A 20,513-nucleotide genomic window follows, 5' to 3' on the forward strand; every position below is an offset into this window, starting at 1 on the left:
TGACTGATCAAACAATTCATGCATTTCTGGCGAAGCTGCCTCTGTGACTTTAACTGAGATATGTTTGTTTGGATGCTGGAGTAACTCAGCGTGACAGGCAGCATTTCTGGAGAGAAGGAATGGGTGACGTTTCGGGTCGAGACCCTTCTCACTCAGTGCCACCTCCTCCCTGGACCCAGTCAGGGTGCATCAAACACCATAGAGCGGAGCGCACACCCCAGATGTCCAAATGCGGATGTGTCAGTCTCTGCTTGCTGTGCGCAGGCGCAGTGAAGCGGTCTGGTCCCCGCTGACAACAATTGCAGCGTCGCGCGTGCGCCGGGTTCCTCCGGGCTCTGGATCTGGATCTGGATCTCCTGTCAATCTGGACCCGGGACCGGGAAAGCGAAACCGAAAGCTGCAACTGTGTCCGACCCGCTCCTCACGATGGGTACCCGGCCCGCGGTTACCTACACACTCGGTATCCTTTGTATTATCCTATTGATTGTCAGCATCGCACTGCTTGTCACCAAAGTATTTCCGCACACCGTCGATAATTACATTAAGAAGGTAAGGGTTAGAATATCCGGGGGAGATTCGTGTGGTATTGAACTGCGTTTTACTAATCCCATTTTGCACCTGTTTCCAACTTTTCGATATTCAAATGGTTTGCAAAATGTGGTGATTTGAAGTGGTACCGAGTAACACGCCCAGATTGTTTTGCCATGATGCTGACATCGAGAAATGAATAATAGGGCCCGAGGCATTCGTAATTACGTTCTAGACAACGAATACGTTTGTTTTTGTTGGGCTCTATTCCAAACTTTTGAAATCATTACCCGCACACACTTATACAACACAATATCCCACCCAATTAATTGTGCGCAGAAATCCTGAAATGGAAATTGCACAATGCAGAACTGATTTAAAATGTAATAATGTAAAAAAAAGTATTGCATTTGAGTGTTTTGTTCGATCTTTCAGTTCGAGGGTTTAGTTTTAATTTTGATGCTCTTCTACTAATAATGTGCACGCAAATAGGTAAGGGGTAATGTGATAAAATAGGTTTTGGTCAATTGGAACATATAGGACTGCTAAGTCATTGTGGTAGGCTGATATGTCCACCATATAACAATTTGCATTGATAAACATTTACGTTTAAAGGCCCAAGCTGCTTCATCAGAAATTAAGTGAAATTAGATAAGTACATGAATGGTGGTCTTATTTTTGAATTGCTCCACCATTTCTGTTCATATTTATTTCCCGACCAACATCACTACAGCAGAATATTGGGTTATAATTTGTTGACAATGGGAGCTTATTGTGTTTATAGTGCATAGAATATTTATAGTGCTTATAATGACTACACGTTTTATTATACGAACTTTCATTTGACTGTAAAGTACCTGGATGCATTTTAATGTTTTGTATTAGTTAATAGTCATGCACATCACTTTTTGTATCATTTGATTGCCTTGGTTTTGAAATTCCTCCCGCTATCTCTCTCCCTCCTTTCCTCTTGAACCTACTTCCTATCCACTTTGATCAAGCTTCTGTTTTGGGACCTCGTTGCCAAATTTTAGCTGGATAATACTCCTACTTTGTTATATTAAAGATGCCATATCATATTGGAACTACTTGAGAAAATAATGTTATTTTGTATGAATATGATGGTGACATGTTTAATGCATTAGGTTAGTGGTAGACTAGTGAGGACCCAAAGAACATGAGTGTGAATGGGCTCAACGCTAAACTTAAAAAAAAAAAAAAAAAAAAAATAATAATTGCATGCAAAATATATTGGTTTTGTTGCACCTTTCAAACAACACAGACTTGCATTCAGATGGCATCACATTGAGCAGGTTGCCACCCTAGTGGTAAGCCTATATATTGTATGAGAGAAGATAAATTAGACCAAAGTTAAATCTGTACTGTAAAATCATATGCACTCTAACAGAAGAACGTTTTTGGAACATTTAGGATATATTGCATACAATTTTATAATGCCTTCACTGATATTTAGTACATGTACACTTGCTTGTTTGCAAAAGTGACTCAATTATTGTTCATCCTTCTCCAAAGACTACTTGAAATGGTTGCCCATGTGAAGCTATCTACTGCTTTTGTTCAGTATTCGTGTTCAGCTGTTTCGCTTTAATGTTTTGGATTGATTATCTCTATAATGTTATGGAAACATTTAAAAAAAAATCTCACTAATGGATAAGACAGTATTATTAATTAAGCTGAGATCCTATCAATGCTGCAAGTTTTACTAATTAGTAGCAGGGCTATATCGGTCAACAATCCCAATGTTTGGGTTCATCACCATGGCCCAAATGACCTGGGCTCAGTAATCCCACCTCTCTTTAATGGCCTGTCGGTACTTGTTGTCTAAGGTTGTACAACATTAATGTTTCCTCAAACGACACACTTTCCTATAGTCTATGTAATGCTACCACACATCAGAAATTTGAAGTCTGTTTATAAAGAGAAGAAACTTTGTAATGGTGGGGATGTGGGAGAAAGAGCTTTTATTTCCTTGAACCGCATGTGAAGTTGAATGATTTTTAATTGGTGGTATGAAAGATTTTGTGTATATGGGACTTTATCCTGGAGTTTGTGCTTCTTTCGAGGATGAGAAAATTGTACAACTAGATCTCTTGACCTGACGCTGTTGTTGTGAATACTATCTTTAACTTGCTGTAGAAATGCTGTTATCAGGAGATACCAATATTGAATTGAAGAAAACTGCCTTCCTTGTACGAAAAGCTCTTATTATTTTATATGCAATTGTATGGGGAATAATGGATAAGTGCTACCTTAAACTTACCATATAATTGTATAGAAACTATAAGGAACCTACTTCATCCCGATTTCTGTGCGACCTGAAAGTCTTGAGAGCACTTTAAAGATTTATTCAAAGGAAGTACCAAAATCTTTTTTTTGAGTTAGTAAGATTTTTTTAAATCCTGAGGAAAAGAAAGCTTGTTCTTCTGTTAACACTTGTGATTTGTACAACAGCGAGTGAGATCTGAGGGACATAGGAAAACCATGAGAACTTTTTCCTGACCACTTACTTTTGTAAAATTGAAATTAGTGACATGTCAATGAAACAGTGCCCTTGCTGGAGATTGCATACTCTACCTGTGGTAGATAAAAGCAGTTTCTCAAATCTACAGTTGTTTCCCTTGCTCTTGGTCCCTTGATAACTTTTTTGGACGTGTAATGCAGAAGAAAAATGAATTTATTAAGGGAGAGTCGGTAATTTTTGTTTTTGTAAATGTTAAATTTAAAACTTGAAATGCAAATGATCAACTAAGCAAACCTATTGATCAATTTCTCTTTATTGTGAAAATCCATAGCAATCATATGGATGCTGATTGACATCTAGACATTCATTGAGAATGAAGAGAAATCAGTAGGCATCCATATCACTCACAAACTAACCTATTCCCTTCACACTGATGTGACCAAAAGCACATTATCAAATGTACTTTCTTTTGTGTCTGAGAAGAATCAGCATGACCACATGGATTCTCCTGAACTTCTACAGATTCATTATAGAAAGCATTCTAATGGGATGAATCACAGCCTGGTATGACAGCTGCTCTGTTCTTGACCGCCTGAACCTGCAGAGATTTGCAAACAGTCCATTCCATCATAGGCTCATTACTTTCTTACTTCAAGTCCATCATCAGAGCGTGTAACTTCAGGAAGCCTGGACGTATTGTGAAGGATGCCTGTCTCCCAGCCATTTCCTTTCTCTTTTCTACCTTTTGGGAGAAGATACAGCTTTGAAAGCCCAGACATTCAGGCTTGAACAACTTCTTCCCAAATCCCAAATCAATCGCCTCTTTTAGTATTCCATCCTGGAGGTGCGCCCACGTGCTGTTGCTCTTAACTCTACTTCGTTCTATTATTTCATGAATATTCTTTTGCACTTTCATCATTCACCATCTCTGCTTTGCACTCATTGTGAGACAAGTTTAACATGAGCAAACAATTTACACCCTGGTTTAGATGACAATAAACTAATCTAAAATGAATAGAAATCAAGAGTGGCTTTGAGAATTTTGTCACAAGTGTTGTGGAAAAAAAATCTTAAGGTGGGATTTTAATTTTGCTAACAGTGAATAGCTGTGAACAACTTAGTCTGAAAATGAAGAAAAACTGCATTTGCTGGAAATCTGAAATAGAAAATGCAGGAAACATTCAGCAAATTGGGCCTCTTCTTTGTGGAGAGGAACATTTTGATCTGAAGTATTAATTCAGCTTCACTTTCTGATTTATTCAACATGTACTCAAGATACACTCTGATGTATTCAAGATACAAGATACATTTATTTGTCACATGTGCCAGTTGGCACAGTGAAATGTAATCACCATACAGCCATACAGTAAAAATAAAGAATTGAGTAAAGTATTCAAGAGAGAGTTAGATATAGCTCTTAGGACTAACGGAATCAAGGGATATGGGGAAAAAGCAGGAATGGGGTACTGATTATGGATTATCAGCCATTATCATATAGAATGACGGTGCTGGCTCGAAGGGCCAAATGTTCTACTTCTGCACCTATTGTCTGTGTTTCATACATGCTGCTTTTGAATTATTTTTGAATTATGCTTTGTATTTAATGGCTTGTAACCAAAATCAATTTAAATGAGCTATAATATATCAAATATTAAGTACATTTCAATGTATTAATTCAAGCTGGGTCACATTTTTAATTTGATATGAAGCATACTAGTACAGCGATTGGATCTGTCTCAGGATTCTTCTCATTTGCTTTCAAGGGGGTGCAATGACAATTCACTGGACTGGTTCCTGAAATGTAGGATCTGTAGACTAGTTCTCACTGGAGTTTAGAAGAATAAAAATTGACCCTATTGATATGTACAGTAACATTTTGATAATCCAGCACTTTGTTGCTGAAGTGTAATCTTACTGTGACTTTTGGAATTACTTTCATAACATACTTTTAACTCGCATTTAAATGTTGTGAGTGGCTTCAAAAAAGTTTCTAGTGAAAGTGGTAAGATTTGACGGAAGACAAGAGACAATAGGAGTAGGCCATTCAGCCCTTCAAGCCAGCACCGCCATTCAATGTGATCTGGACTGATCATCCACAATCAAACAAGTACTGGAAAAAGGGTGTAGGTACTAAATCACCAGGATTTCTGAATAATGGGATAGTGATTATCGAGTCATTATACAAACTTCTAAGAAGAATAAATGTGAGCAGTGTATTTTCCTGGTCTGAGGAGTCTGGAGCTAGGTGACACAGCCGCAAGGAGGTTGTTATTTAGGACACGTGGATAATTTGTTTTACCACTGGATTGTTGTAAAGGTTCATTTGTTGATTGCATTCAACAACAGTCAATATTTTTTTTTGGGTGGGAGGGGGGGGCTGTGTGAACTTGGAGAGAAAGGCAGACCAGAGCCCGAAGTGCTCTCCACCAGTATTCTGCATTTGATGGTGTAGGTATCTCTCTGTTGAGGAACAATTACAAACTCTGCAGTTGCTCTTAGTGCAAATGCATCTTTGAACTTCCATTTGCATGCCTATCAGTCTTTTGCCCCACTCCTACTTTACCCTTTGATGCTCTGTGCTCTTTCATCTAATGCAAAAAGAGGAAATGCAGCCACTTGATCATTTTGGTACCTGTACTTAGCAATGTTAGGCCTTCAATATAAGCGTGTTCGGTATTACAACTGCGCATGCCCAGGTCATAGGTCATTCGGGATAAACATTCTCGCCAGCTGAGCTACTGTGTGTGTACGGACCTACGTGTTCATTTCAATGAGATATATAAATAAATGTATCCGTCAAATATGTCAGCAGTAGGGCACAGCGTCCTGCAGGCTGCACAAATCCACAATTGCATCTATTCATAATTATTGACTAAATACAGCACCAGCCTTGAAAATGCAAGAATGCCTGGAACGAATCTTTCAATTAACAAATTAGCATTAGCCTGAGTCACAACCATTCAAATTCAATGTTGATATACATGAATTACGTTGTTTGTTCAACCAATTTGAGACACATGCCTATCTAAACAACCTTCCTGGATTGAAGGAAACAAGGAGAATGTGCTGTGTGGGGGTAGGTTGGAAAGCACAGATTGGATTCGACCAGGCTAGTTAAACCTTCGAGGTGGGTTGGCTAAAATAAAGATGCTGTCGGTTATGCTGCCTCTGAGGTTGGTTCCAGCCTGTCAGGGCACACAGTTGGGAGCCGGGTCCGGGTGACCGGGCGGTGATAATTATGAGAATTTGCAGCCATTTGAACTGCAGCCAAACTAGAGGCTTCACTAAGGAGTGGGTTGCCGCTCCCCAGCTGACGGGACCCGTTCTCGCTCTCTTTGAAGGAGGCGCCGCCCACCCCAGCGAGTGGGCAAACGCGGAGCCAACCCGTAATATGAGTGGGAGCATTTTCTCGGTCAGACTTTGTCGACAGTTGGGGTTAGGGATCTGTGAGAGAGAGAGAGAGAGAGAGTGAGCTGGCAATGCCACACATACGGAACTTGAAGATATGAGATTCGTCCTATCAGGCAAATCAGACCAATTCTTAAAGATTTGGTCTCCATTTATCGATCTATTACAAGCATGTGGTGCAACACAACCGTAGAAATTAAGTCTTTCAGAACCGGGTGAGAGGTGGGTAAAGATATGAAGGAGGCATATCCCTTTCTATTTCTTTTTCTTTCTTTTTCTCTTCTCTCTTTTCTCTTTTCCACTCCTTTTTGCTTAGTTCACATCACAGCGGTTTTTCTTTTTCGAGCTATACAATACTTTCTCTATTTCTTGCTTTTCTTACCTTTATTTCTACTATTAAATTTAAAATAAGAAGTTGTACATGAAATGTAATATGTTATTCATGTCATTATTATTGTACATCACTTCTAATAAAAATATATTTTTTTTTAAAAAGACTGAACAGTTTAATAACGACCCATTAAAATCTGCTCTTCGGCCACTCGGCAACTTGGGCTGATCTGATCTGATGGCCCTCTAGTTAGCTCGCTGCATGCCCGCTCGCTGCATGCCTGATCCTAACGCAAAACCTCCACAAAACCATTGGGCTTCGGGTAACACCTGCACAAAGAGCCTCTGCTAACAAGGGCTGGCGAACTGTGCTGGTCAACATGCACTGGGCGAGATGGCTGGGGAAAGCACATCGCAACCACTGCAAACTTGGAGCAGCACAGACCCTCCACTCAATCTATCCAATACTAAAGGACATTTCGCAGTTAAACGTCTTATATCGGATTGGCAACTCCTTCACAGGGCCAACCCTGTACTCAATTTTCCTCGGAGATTAATCTTTACTTTAACAGTACATTCACACTTTTTTGTAAAATAATTGACCTTTCAAATTCACCTCTGATCTTGCAGAGGTGTACAAAATCATGAGAGAAATAGATTGGTTAGAAGTACAGAGTCTCTTGCCCAGAGTGAATCGAAGACCAGAGGACATAGGTTTAAGGTGAAGGGGAAAATATTGAATAGGAATCTGAGGGGTAACCTTTTCACGCAAAGGGTGGTGGGTGTATGGAACAAGCTGCCAAAGGAGGTAGTTGAGGCAGGGACGATCCCAAAATTTAAGAAACAGTTAGACAAGTACATGGATAGGACAAGTTTGGAGGGATATGGGGCAAGTGCGGGCAGGTGGATCATGTTGGCTGGTGTGGGCAAGTTGGGCCGAAGGACCTGTTTCCACACTGTTTCACTCTGAGACTCTACGTGAGGTTAGTGTGACTATAGATATCATTGTAGCATTTGGCTAAATAAAACAAGTAACTTTTGTAAACTGTAAGCTCGAGGGGTCAAAACTACATTCAGTCACGCCTTGCACAAACAGTGATGGGGTGGTTGGAAGTTGGCCTCCTGAGCCTTGAGCTATGGCCATAACAGATCCACTGGGTTGTTTTCTCGACTTTACCATCTTCACCGCTTTATTAATGACTTTCTTGCCATTATCTGATCTGCAGCAAGGATCTTTACTGTTGACAATGCAATATTCAGTTCTATTCAGGAATCTTCAGATAATGGAGCAGTTCGTGTCTTTTTGCACTATGGGCTGAATGTCGTTTCAGCAGGTCAGGCAGCATCTCTGGAGAACATGGATAACCTATAGCATGCTCTCCAGAGATGCTGCCTGACCTGCTGAGTTAGTCCAGCACTTTGTCTTTTTTTGTAAATCAGTATCTGCAGTTTTTGAATCGAAGTTCTTTGAACTTGTAGCGAAGACAGACACAAGAAGCTGGAGTAACTCAGTGGTTCAGGCAGCATCTCTGGAGAAAAGGAATAGGTGATGTTTTGGGTCGAAATCGTTCATACCTTGTACTTCTAGTAGAACCACTGTAGTACTTGTTAAGTGTAACAGTCGGTGACGGTTCCTAAGAGGCTCAACAATCGATCTTGACATTTAACAACATTCCATTCATAAAGTCGGCTGCATTGGCAGAGAAGGGGGATGAGGGGTGGAATCTTCTATTTTTAGGACGATTTGGAACACATTCTTAGCTCTCTGCCCCCATTCTCTCTCTGTGCTTGAATGGCTAGCTGTGCAATTTAACCAAGATTATTCTGTTTCCAAATGTTTAATTTCATTTGAGACATTGCCCCTGCTTGTTATCTTACCCCAGTGCACAGTAATAATTCTTCATATCAGGGTTTCAGCCTGAGGAATGAAACATAGTTATATTTCTTTCATTTGGAACATCTTGTTTGTAGGATTTACTGCAAATGCTATTTTAAATCTTTTTTTTTACGTTGAACAGTCCCATTAAATAATATTGTTATCCAGAGTTTGGATAGAGTTATCGTTTGAAAAATAACACTCAAGTTGCTAACTTTTATCTGCTTGTTCCTGTTGCAGGATGTACAATTGAAGAATGGGACAGCTGCCTTTGAGACTTGGGAAAATCCTCCTCCCCCAATTTACATGCAATTTTACTTCTTCAACGTCACAAACCCTGATGAGGTGTTAAAAGGACAAAAGCCTTTCCTTGAAGAGAGAGGTCCTTACACTTACAGGTAGGATAGGTGGAATTCTAGAGAGAGACAGACTGTAGTAGCTGGAATCTGGCACAAAATACAAGGAGTTGGAGGAATCCAGCAGGCCAGGCAACATCTGAGGTGGGATGGTTGAGGCACAATTGCACAGCTGGCAGAGCTCCACCCAGATCAAACCCGGGTTTGATCCTGACCTTGTGTGGAGTTTGTACGCTCTCCGGGTGCTCCATTTCCCCCCACATCCCACAGATGTGTGGGTTCATAATTTAACTGGCCTTTTTTAATTGCTGTATGTGTATGGGTAGTGGATGAAAAAGTGGGATAACATAGAACTAGGGTAAATGGGTGATCGACGGTTGGCATGGACTCTGTGGGTAGAAGGGTCTGATTCCATGCTTTATATTTAAACTAAACCCACAGGTTTTTTTTCCCCAACTGAAGCCACTTCATTGTGTTGATTAAACCTTGGGTAGTTTTGGAGAGATTCTGATGGTTTTTGTTTTACTATTGTATTGAATCTCACAAAAAAAAAACAAGGAATGGAAAGCTGTTTGATTGATGAACCAAGTTCCTTTCTATGAGCTTTCAATCGTGTGTGTTGGGGGATACAAAGAGACAAATTTGTATTTGCACCAGAAAAGTGCCAGACAATTTCCAGCAAGATTACTCTTGATTTTACAAACCTGTAAAATGCGAAGAGTTCCTGTAATTTGTAATTAAGATGTGGGTTTGCACAAAATTGTTTAATTAGTAACTGGGCTCGGTTTGAATGAGTGTCCTCTAGTTGTTGGTGGTGTGGCCTGTTTCAGTGCATTGTTGGTGCAAGGGAAACAGTTTGACACAGAACAAATGGGGGATTACAGGGGAGAGGGGTGGGAGGGGATCTTGGGGTTGGGACTTGGACTTGTAAAATGTAAGCTTTTAATTTTAAATTTATGTTTTTGTGTTATAATAAGCATCCTGGTTAAATCTGAAATGCTACTTTTTCCCCCCTCAATGGGAACAACGTGTGTAAACTAAAAAAAATGCCAAGTATATTTTGGAAATGTCTGTAGTCACTTTGAACTTCTCCCCATCTGTCCCATTTAACAACATTCCATTCATAAAGTCAGCTGCATTGGCAGAGATGGGGGGGTGAGGGGATTTCCGTCCACCCCCTCCCCACAACTCTATAACTCTAATGCCCACCCAACCTTCCCTGGTGTCCTGCAGATCTTTTTACAACAAATTGGACCTAATCTTATTTACCCCCTTGACTCCATCCAAGGATTTCAGCTTTCCGCAGAGACCGTTCCCTCTGTAACTCCCTGATCAATTTGTCCCTTCCAACCCAAACCACCCCCTCCCCTGGTACTTTCCCTTGCAACTGCAGGAAATGCTACACTTGTCGTTTTACCACCCCCCCCTTGACTCCATCCAAAGATCCAAGTAGTCTTTCCGGGTGAGGCAGAGGTTTACCTGCACCTCCTCCAACCTCATCTATTGCATCCGCTGCTCTAGATGTCAGTTGCTATACATTGGTGAGACCAAGCGTAGGCTTGGCGATCGCTTCGCCCAACACCTCCGCTCGGTTCGTACTAACCAACCTGATCTCCCGGTGGCCAAGCACTTCAAGTCCCCCTCCTATTCCAAATCTGACCTTTCTGTCCTGAGCCTCCTCCATGGCCAGAGTGAGGCCCACCGCAAATTGGAGGAGCAGCACCTCATATTCCACTTGGGCAGTTTACACGCCAAAGGTATGAACATTGACTTCTCCAATTTCAGGTAGTCCTTGCTTTCTCCCTCCTTTCCCTCCCCTTCCTAGCTCTCCCACAGCCCACTGTCTCCGTTCCTCTTCCTGCCCCCCACCCACACCTCCACATCAGTCTGAAGAAGGGTCTCGACCTGAAACGTCAACTATTCCTTCGCTACATAGATACTGCTTCACCCGCTGAGTTTCTCTTTCTTCCCAATAATCCTTTCTGGCTTAAGCCCTCCCTTCACCGCCTCCAGTTTAAATTCCATTTGGAATATTTTGGAGGACCAAGAACCAAGCTTAAATTGCTTTAGTTAGCTTCAGTGTAGAATTCTTCATTTTACTTTTCCTGGAGCTGTATATATGTTGGACCACGTTGCTCATTGTGATTTATTTTCAACGTGTCAACTGTTTAGAATCTTCAGTTCTTGCAAAAAGTCATATTAATATATAATCATAGCACATGTAAATTCAGTTAAAAGACATTAAATAAATTGTGTATTTTGTAGCCTGTGGTACTGTGACCCACCTAAACCACAAATAACCATTGGGGAAGGAAATCCTCCCACCTGTTCTGGTGTCTCCAGCCCTACAGGAAAGTGGCCTCTAAAATGGAAATGTGGGCTTTGTCACTATGGGGGGGAAGAAGCAGGTGGTCAGTTAGTAATCACAGGGCCAATGATACCTAATTCCTGTGAATTCCTGTGAATTTAAAAATACCTTGCTGAATACTGCAACTTTTAAATAAATTCTGTACCTATTCAACACGGCATGCCCAAGAATAAGTTCAAGATTCAATAGCAGATAGAATTTGGGTTCTGCAATAATCTGCGGTATTCTAGAAAACGCAAGGAATCATGTAATTTGTCAAAGGTCACACGCGATAAAAACTCTCGGCAGCCTTGCCATGGACACAGACATGCGCCTCATCTGCAGCCAGGATCGATCCCGGGTCTCCGGCGCTGCAATCGCTGCCGATCCGCCATTGGATCATCCCCGTCCCCTCCCGAATGCCCCCCCTCCCCCCAAGTCCGGGGGTGGCCAGAGACATCGGGAGTCAGACGGGACCAGCGCCCCCAGGCCCACAGCCAGCGCAGACAAGCAGTGCTAAACCCAGCTCAACTCTGCCTGTCTCACGGGTTAACCTACCAGCCCTACCTGGACTTCTGGGAACGACTGCTCAGACTAACAGCCAGCACTGAGAAGCAAGGCTAAATCCAGCTCAACTCCCTGTTAACCTGCCAGCCCTGCCTGGACGGACGGGAACAACGACCCAGGTTTACAGCACGGAGAAGCAGCGCTAAATCCAGCTCAACTCTGCCTGCCTCGCCGGGTTAACCTACAGCCTCGCCTGGACTGACTGGACACCAGCCCGGAGCCGTGGAGTTAGCCCTGCTTCTCCGAGCTGGCTGTAAGCCTGGGGCGTCGTTCCCGTAAGTCCAGGCAGGGCTGGTAGGTTAACAGGCAGAGTTGAGCTGGACTTAGCTTTGCTTCTCAGTGCTGGCTGTATCTGATTCTTAAGACTGTCTTAAGAGTTTGCAGCAGTGAAATGGGTTCCCGAGCCCACCACGACCATGGTGACCTTTATTGGCCCATTCACACTGATCCTATTTGCCTGCATTAGGTCCGTTTCCTTTCCTTTATGATCCTGTGATACGGGTAGAATTAGGCCATTCGGTCCATCAAATCTACCCCGGCATACAATCATGGCTGATCTATCTATCTCTCCTTCCTATTCCCATTCTCCTGCCTTCTCCCCATAACCTCTGACACCTGTACTAATCAAGAATCTATCTATCTCTGCCTTAAATATATACGCTGACTTTGCCTCCACAGCCGTATGTGGCAAATAATTCCACAGATTCACCACCCTCCTCATCTTCTTAAAAGAACATCCTTTAATTCTGAGGCTATGACCTCTAGTCCTAGGCTTTCCCACTAGTGAAACATTTGCTCTACATCCACGCAATCCAAGCCTTTCACTATTCATCACAGATCCCACAGTGAAACCACTGGATTTTGACCTCCATCGCAAGCAATGGCTAACCCTGAACAGAATCTGCAACCTCCGTGCAAGAACAGCCCATCACCTGCATAAGTGGGCGATGACAAACAGCTCTGCTTACAATTGCGGACATCCAGACCAGCCCATCCCACACATCGTGAATGACTGCCCATTGAGGCTTTTCCCTGGGGGCACCAAAGCCATCCACCCAGTAACTGATGCTGTCCTGGCCTGGATGTCTACCCTTGATCTACAACTTTAGGCTGTGCACCCCATACGCAAGTAGAAGACTATTCTGTACATTTCAATGAGGTCCCCCCTTATTCTTCTAAACTCCAGCGAATACAGGGCCAGTGTCGTCAAACGCTCATCACATGTTAACCTACTAATTCCTGGAATCATTCTTGTAAACCTTCTCTGGACCCTCTCCAGAGCCAGCACATCCTTCCTCAGATATGATGTCAGGGCTTAACTTTTTTCCCCTGTTGCCAGCCGGGCAACCTTGGCAGCTTTTTATGTTGCCAAATGACAGTTTAGGTGGTCATTTAAGACTGCGCGATAATGTGCTCGGACGAAGTGCATAGTTACCAGTCGGAATTATACTCAATGAAGCATTCACATATTATTTCTGCTTCAAATAAAGTCACAAACTAAACATATTCACCAATCAAGACATGATATATCCCACAATGACATGCAGCAAAATTATAAGACAGTATCTCAACTCTTTTTACACGTTGCGATTAATGCAATTTCTATTAGTTCTTTCCACTTCCAAACAAAAATGTGGTTGGATTATTCAGCATATGATCAACCTGTGTCAATAAACCCTGGACCATGGTAACATATATGCATACGTATAGTTGTGAATGTTGCTCATTAAATAACTACAGGACTGATACTCCATAATGATTTGCCGTTAAAATGAATTCTGTAATAACGTGTCAACGGCAGCAGTGACAATCGAACACTGCGGTTTTAATGTTTCACGTGTTCACAATATAATTAATCTACCTTTATGGATTAAAACAAATAATAACATTGGGAATTAAAACATATTTGGTTGCATTCCGTTATCAAACATAGTCAATGTTTGCTCTGAAATTTCCAGGACAATTGGGTCAGGGAATTAGTGCGTGTTGGTTGGAGTAGGTAAAATTGTGAGGGGAGAGCACGGGGGATGTCAGTGGTGTTGAATGGGGGGGTTCAGTACGGGATGGATGGGGGTAGACAAAAGTGCTGGAGAAACTCAGCGGGTGAGGCAGCATCTATGGAGCGAAGGAAATTGGCAACGTTTCGGGTCGAGACCCTTCTTCACACTGTTCCCCTCCTTCTTCTTGAATGGGAGGATCAGTACAGGATGGATGGGGGGGGGGGGGGGGGGAGAGATCAGCGCAGGATGAATGGTGTGGGGGGGGGGTCAGTACAGTGTGGATTGGAGGGTCTATGCAGGATGAATGGGGGATCGCTGCAGGATGAATGAGGGGAAGGTGCAGGGTAAATGGAGGGTGGGTCAGTACGGGATGAATGTGTGGATTAATACAGGATGGATGGGGAATCAGTACAGGATGGATGGAGGAGAAGTGCAGGATGGATGGGAAAGGGGTAAGTACAGGGTGAATTGAGGAACCAGTGTAGGATGGATGGGGGGGGGGGGGTGGCAGGAGAATCAATGCAAGGTGGATAGGGTGATCAGTGCAGGATGAATAGATTTGGGCGGGGGGGGGGGGAGATGGGGAGGGGAGCACAGGGGAAATCAGTGAGGACTGAATAGAGGTGGGAATGGGGATCAGTGGGGGATGTAGCGGAGGGGTCCCAGGATAAGGGGGGGGGGGGGTGGCGGGGGCGTACAAGAGGGAGAAGGGGGGCGAAGTGGGGAGGAAGAAAGGTCAGCGCTCCTTGGACAACATCGCCCCGCTGCCTTGGCCGTTGGGAACTCCTCGCCACCGCCTCCCTCCTCCGCCAGCCAACAGCAAGGTGCGGGGCCGAGCTGTGCAGCTCAAAGATCCTATAGCTATAGGATCTATGGTGCAGCTGCTTCAGAAGTGTCGAAGCGAATGACGGGTCCCGCACAGCGGCCCCATCTCCTCCCCATCCCTGATAGCGGCCGCTGCTTGTAAACCCGCTAACGGCGATAACCGCTTTTTTAAAAAAAAACCCTCCCGCACGCCGAGACCTCCCCCTCCCTCCTCCCGGCCTCGGCGTGCGGGAGGATTTTTTTAAAAGTGCTGTTAGCGGGTTTGCAAGCAACGGCCCTTATCAGGGCGGGCGTGTGGGGGAGGAGGAGGAGATGGAGCCGCTGTCGTGGCCGCTGCTGCCGCTGTTCGGTGCCCGTCATTTGCTCCGACCCTTCGTCACCACGCACCTAGTATCTTTCCCACGCAATACAACCGTCACCGCCGACACAAAACGTTGCGTTCTTTTTCTCCAGAGATGCTGCCTGACCCGCGGAGTTAATCCAGTTTTTTGTGTCTACGGTACAAACCAGTATCTGGTTGCCAAGCCGAGCAAAATGACTCGGTATTTAGGTTGCCCGGCGGCGCTTTGAGTGGTCAGTGGCACCCGGGCAACCATTGATTTCGAGCCCTGGGTATCCAAAATTGCTCACAATATTCCAAATGTGGCCTGACCAGTGCCTTATAGAGCCTTAACATTACATCCCTGTTTTTCTATACAAGCCCTCTCAAAATAAACACCTTGTCAGTCTAAATGCCCCTGAGACAGAGTAATTGTATCTGATTCTACCACCCTCTCTCGTAGCATGTTCCAGACACCAATCTCTTTGAGGATAAACAAACTTATCCCTCCTGCCTTTTTAAATCTGCTATTCTCACCTTGCAGCCTATTGCCTCGTATGTTTGACACTACTACCAGGGGGAAATAATTTTGACTAATTTTGCTCTCATGATTGTATCATAAATTTTGCAATAAAAAGTATGTGCATCGTGCTATGTGCACAAATTTGTTTCTGGTCACCTGAACAAACATACAAGATGTTGACGTAGTGCTTCATGTAATGAGAAACAGACCACTTCAGTGCCCGGCACCCCTCTCTCATCGCAAAGGATTAACTAACCAAGGATCTACTTAACAAATCCAATTTTTTTTCCAAGACAGTAACTAAAATTCTAAATGAATTTATAGGTGAATTCGTCATTTGTCATATCCAGAAATTGTAAGAGGCAGCAAATGAATTTTCCTTTTTCCCCTCTCCTCTTCCTGGGATTTGTTGGCTGCAGGTGTGATTACCCATCAGGTACCTCCGTGGTATTGACGAGATCTAGTTTTTATGCACTCTGGTAGTTGTCCATTGAGTGTACTTTGAATCAATTTGTTCCCTAGTTAATAATCAACATTGGTATAATCTTTCAGGGAGTATAAACCTAGAGAAAATGTGTCGTTTATGGATGATGGGAAGATTGTGTCTGCTGTGACCCCAAAGACTTATGTGTTTGTTCCTGAGCTATCAACAGGAGATCCTGAAATAGACTTGATTCGGACAGTGAATATTCCAGTTGTGGTGAGTTACCAACTCAAACTTTAAAAAAAATGATCAAACTGCATTGTAAGGTCAGATTTATGAATTGTTTTAAAGAAAATACTTTATAGATGGACTTTGGAAACAAGCTGCAGGTTCGGTACCTTTGTGTCAGACCTACATCACTACTGGACTTGGCACAATGTCTTTAACAGAGGGTGCTACTGGCCCTTGGTTTTGTACCAGTAGAGGCTGGAGTGTATGGTATTTAAATGTGGATTTCAACCTTTATTGATAAGGTGTTTTGAGGCTCTAAAGGGTTTTAGAAATAACCTAGATATAGCTGCCAAATTTTGTATATTGTATGGGTTTTGCCAACACAATAGTGCCGTGTATCTGAAGTGCATTCCAGCTATGCCCACTGACTCAAAAAAATCCAGATTAGGTCTGATCTTAAAAGAAACAAACGAAGGTTAGGACTATGCCCTGAGCATAGGGTGGCCTTCCTTTCTGAATACAATTACTTTTTCACGTTTTATTTCACCTGGAATGCTTGTGTTCAGCCTAAAATGAGAGTGGGTATGGTGAGATTAGGCTTTGGCAAAGCCCATGTTAATACTGCTGCATTGTGATGCCAAATGCATAAATATTGAACATTGGACTATGAGATATTCCTTTTGGCTCTGCTAAAATAGCCAGGTTGGGTCTGTGCTACAAATGGGAACGGTGTGCAATTGAACGGCACGTCTGGAGAACGCTTGGTAGAGCAAAAGGAAGAAACCTAATGGGTCTTAGCTTTTATTCTCCTTTGTTCCCTTGAAGCTGTGAAATGCAATCTTCTGCCTGAGTCCTTATCAGCACAAGATGCTGGACATTAGGGAAGATGTTTCCTATGGGTCAAATTGTACAGTTCTTCGGCTGGTTGTTCCTTTGGAGAACTGTTAGTAAAGCAGTATTCAGTGAGTTGATCCTGACATTGAGTGCCTGCCCATTGCAATGTAGAAACCAGCTGCAAGTTTGGTACCGCACATTGAACCTGCTGCACCACTACTGAACGTGACACCAACGTCTTGAATGGAGGTGGTTATGGTCTCTTGGCTTCAATGGCTGAACTGTGTGGCATTTAAATGGGGATTCAAACCTTGATTGAAAACTAGTTGGTGTTTTCACCTTAAAATTAACTTGGAGTAGTTGTTTTAAGTACGATTGTTGCATTTAAATTCTTGGTAAATTCTGAATAGTTTTTAAATACATGTGCCAATTAATACGGAACATCGGGGGGGGGATCTCTCTGGAGGTGAAGGCATATTTGCACTTTTGCTGGATGGCTGTGGCAGCCCAGAGCTCTTTGCAGCCAAGTGTCACTGAAAACATGGGCAGGTGTGGAGTGGATCAAGCTGAGTTAGAACGATGTACTTTTCCAGTATATACATGAAGTATTATTTCTAGATCTACAGCTGAATGTTGGAAACTTTCACCATGATTAGAGCTTGCGTTAATCGAGATGTTTTTGTTACAAATAGACTGTCATCAATATGGCCAAATATTCCAGTAGCTATATCTTGCTGGCAGAAGCTCTGCTGACATTTGAATCAGAGGGTCTATTTACAACACGAACGGTACACGAGTTGCTTTGGGGCTACAAGGATCCAGTACTCGCAACCGTTCACAAGTTCATGAGTGATGTTGATGAATACTTTGGACTCTACTATAAGGTAAGTTATTCTAGCCCTTGGCTTTGTTGAGGGGTGGTAGCCGACACGTTAAAAAAACAAAACTGAAAATGCAGGTGTTAAGGCAACATTTTGGAAAGGAAATATTGGGAATTATTCAAATTCAGTTCTACAGAAAGATTCAAGTCAACATTAGCCACCTTTCCTTTTGGGTGCCATTAATGGTCAGTTTGTTTTGGCCCCTGTTTGTTTTGCCCATTAGTCCCTGAAAATCCATACCGGCACCAAGTCTGGTATTCCCTGCATTTTTGTTTGAAGTCTCCAATCTCATTTTGAATAGGTTCCAGAATTATTGATCCCCCAAATGCTAATAGAGAGGCTGCAGTGAGACTTGTAGGATTGTTCTGGATTAATGAGAAATAGGAATATAGAACGGAAACAACTATGGTGGAATACTTAACCCTCGAGCTGTCTCCTCCCATCCCCCCGCCCTCGGGCTCCTCCTCCTCCCTTTTTCCTTCCTTCTCCCCCCCCCACCCACCATCAGTCTGAAGAAGGGTTTCGGCCCGAAACGTCACCTATTTCTTTCGCTCCATAGATGCTGCTGCACCCGCTGAGTTTCTTCAGCATTTTTGTGTACCTATGGTGGAATACTAACAGGTTAACCATATAACCATATAACAATTACAGCACGGAAACAGGCCATCTCGACCCTTTTAGTCCGTGCCGAACACATAATCTCCCCTAGTCCCATATACCTGCGCTCAGACCATAACCCTCCATTCCCTTCCCATCCCATCCAGGTTTACAAAGCAAATTAATTACTTTTGCTGACAATTAATGTGGTGCAGTGAGGAGGGTGGGGGGAGGGAGAGTGCTGTGGTGGCAGGTGCATTCATGTTTTCCTTCTTGAACATGGATGTGAATTCAAGGGGTGCCAGTAAGTATGGTTAACCGCAGACTTTTTAAAGAAATAAAAATTGATTTGCGCCAGTTTTTCCATGGCTAGTGCATGTTCCAAACCAAGATCCTTTGTGGTCTGTAACTTCCTTCACTCCACATACCCATTATTGGTATTTCAGCAAGGGAGTTTTCATATAGGAATAAATTAAATGACCAGAGCAACACTCGGAGGGTCTGACAGGGAGGTCAGAATATTTATGTATTTAAATAATTTCTGATGCATTGCCTTTAGATGAATGGAACAGATGATGGCGATTATCTTTTTCTCACGGGAAAAATGAACTATAAAGATTTTACGCAAATCATAGAATGGAAGGGTAACAAGTAAGTTTTTATTTCAAAATTTAATTGGAAACTAGGTGTTTCCCAAAAAAACTAATTTGCATTTCTGAAACTTTTAACTGCAAAATTAATTAACCAGTTTCATCTTCAGCATCACCATTTGATGGAATGACGCATACATTTGTTGCTTTTCAATTATGTAGAGACTGTGGTTTTTGTTCCTTTTGTGCGCTCTTTTGTTGCTGCTGTAATTCTGATCTTTTTCTCCTCTTGTCTCCTTGTCATGATTTGACCAAAACTAGGTCATTAGATTGGTGGACAACTGATGCGTGTAATATGATAAATGGTACTGATGGTACTTCCTTCCACCCATTAATATCCAAAAATGAAACGGTCCATTTCTTTTCTTCAGACCTTTGCCGGTAAGAATGAATTTTGTTTATTGCGCTCTTATCAAATGTTGATTGCTACACATCGGTTGCTTTGGGTTGATAGTTAATTTTAAAGCAGCAATCACTTCACAGAATGTTTTTTAATCTAGGAAAATGTCCTGGAGTACATAAGAGTGTAGAACAGTACAACACAGGAGCAGGCACTTCAGCCCGCAATGTGAAAACCATGGTGTCAAAATAAAATAATCCCATCTGCCTGCAAATGGGTTGTATGAATGAGCCTGTTCTCTGCATGTTTAAGTATCTCTATAACTACCTCTTAAATGATGGAATCCTATCTGCTTCTAATACCTAACCTGACAGAAGGTTCCAGGCACCACATTCTGCATGGGGGGGAAAGCCTTCCTCTCAAATCCTCCTTTTCAATTTTCTCCCTCTCACCTTAAAGCTATTCCGTTTAGAGTGATATATACAGTGTGGAAACAAGCCCTTCGGCCCAACTTGCCCACAACAGCCAATAATATCCCAGCTACAATCGAATTATTCAATTGATCGACTGGTCAATCAGTTTGACATCACTGTTCACTGAGGCTCCCAAGAATGACCACTGTTGGGAGGTCCACGCTGCAGCCAGTTGAAGCTTTGTCAGTAGGTTTAAGGTTAGCAATGACTGCTACCTCTTTGCTATTAACTGGAATACTGGGCTAGTGTCTGCTTTTAATGGTTTTTTCATTTTGGACTCAGATCTCTCTATGGTACTTTTGAGCAGGAGCTCGCTGTCAAAAGGATACCAGCCTATCGGTTCGTGCTCCCAAGTGAAGTTTTTGCCAATGCGTCTGAGAACCCTGCAAATTCTGGATTCTGTGTTCCAGCTGATGACTGCCTGGGAACAGGTTTACTGAATGTGAGCGTATGCAGGCAAGGTAAGTGGCTCACGCACCATTCAGCTAATTTAGACCTTCAACGAGCTTTAAGATTTTACTG

General features: G+C 42.8%; 1 protein-coding gene across 1 annotated transcript in view; it reads left to right on the forward strand.

Moving 5' to 3' along the window:
* Positions 1-296: 296 nt before the first annotated feature.
* LOC129699746 (lysosome membrane protein 2-like) overlaps positions 297-20,513 on the forward strand; it is a 42,840-nt gene continuing 22,623 nt past the window's right edge. Inside the window, exons 1-7 of the mRNA XM_055639789.1 lie at positions 297-549; positions 8,865-9,022; positions 16,114-16,261; positions 17,743-17,934; positions 19,088-19,179; positions 19,440-19,559; positions 20,274-20,452. Of these exons, the coding sequence (XP_055495764.1) occupies positions 427-549; positions 8,865-9,022; positions 16,114-16,261; positions 17,743-17,934; positions 19,088-19,179; positions 19,440-19,559; positions 20,274-20,452 (1,012 nt within the window). The 5' untranslated portion in view covers positions 297-426. The remainder of the gene's footprint in view (positions 550-8,864; positions 9,023-16,113; positions 16,262-17,742; positions 17,935-19,087; positions 19,180-19,439; positions 19,560-20,273; positions 20,453-20,513) is intronic.

Source organism: Leucoraja erinacea, chromosome 1 (genome assembly GCF_028641065.1).
Source record: "Leucoraja erinacea ecotype New England chromosome 1, Leri_hhj_1, whole genome shotgun sequence".
Taxonomy (NCBI): Eukaryota; Metazoa; Chordata; class Chondrichthyes; order Rajiformes; family Rajidae; genus Leucoraja; species Leucoraja erinaceus.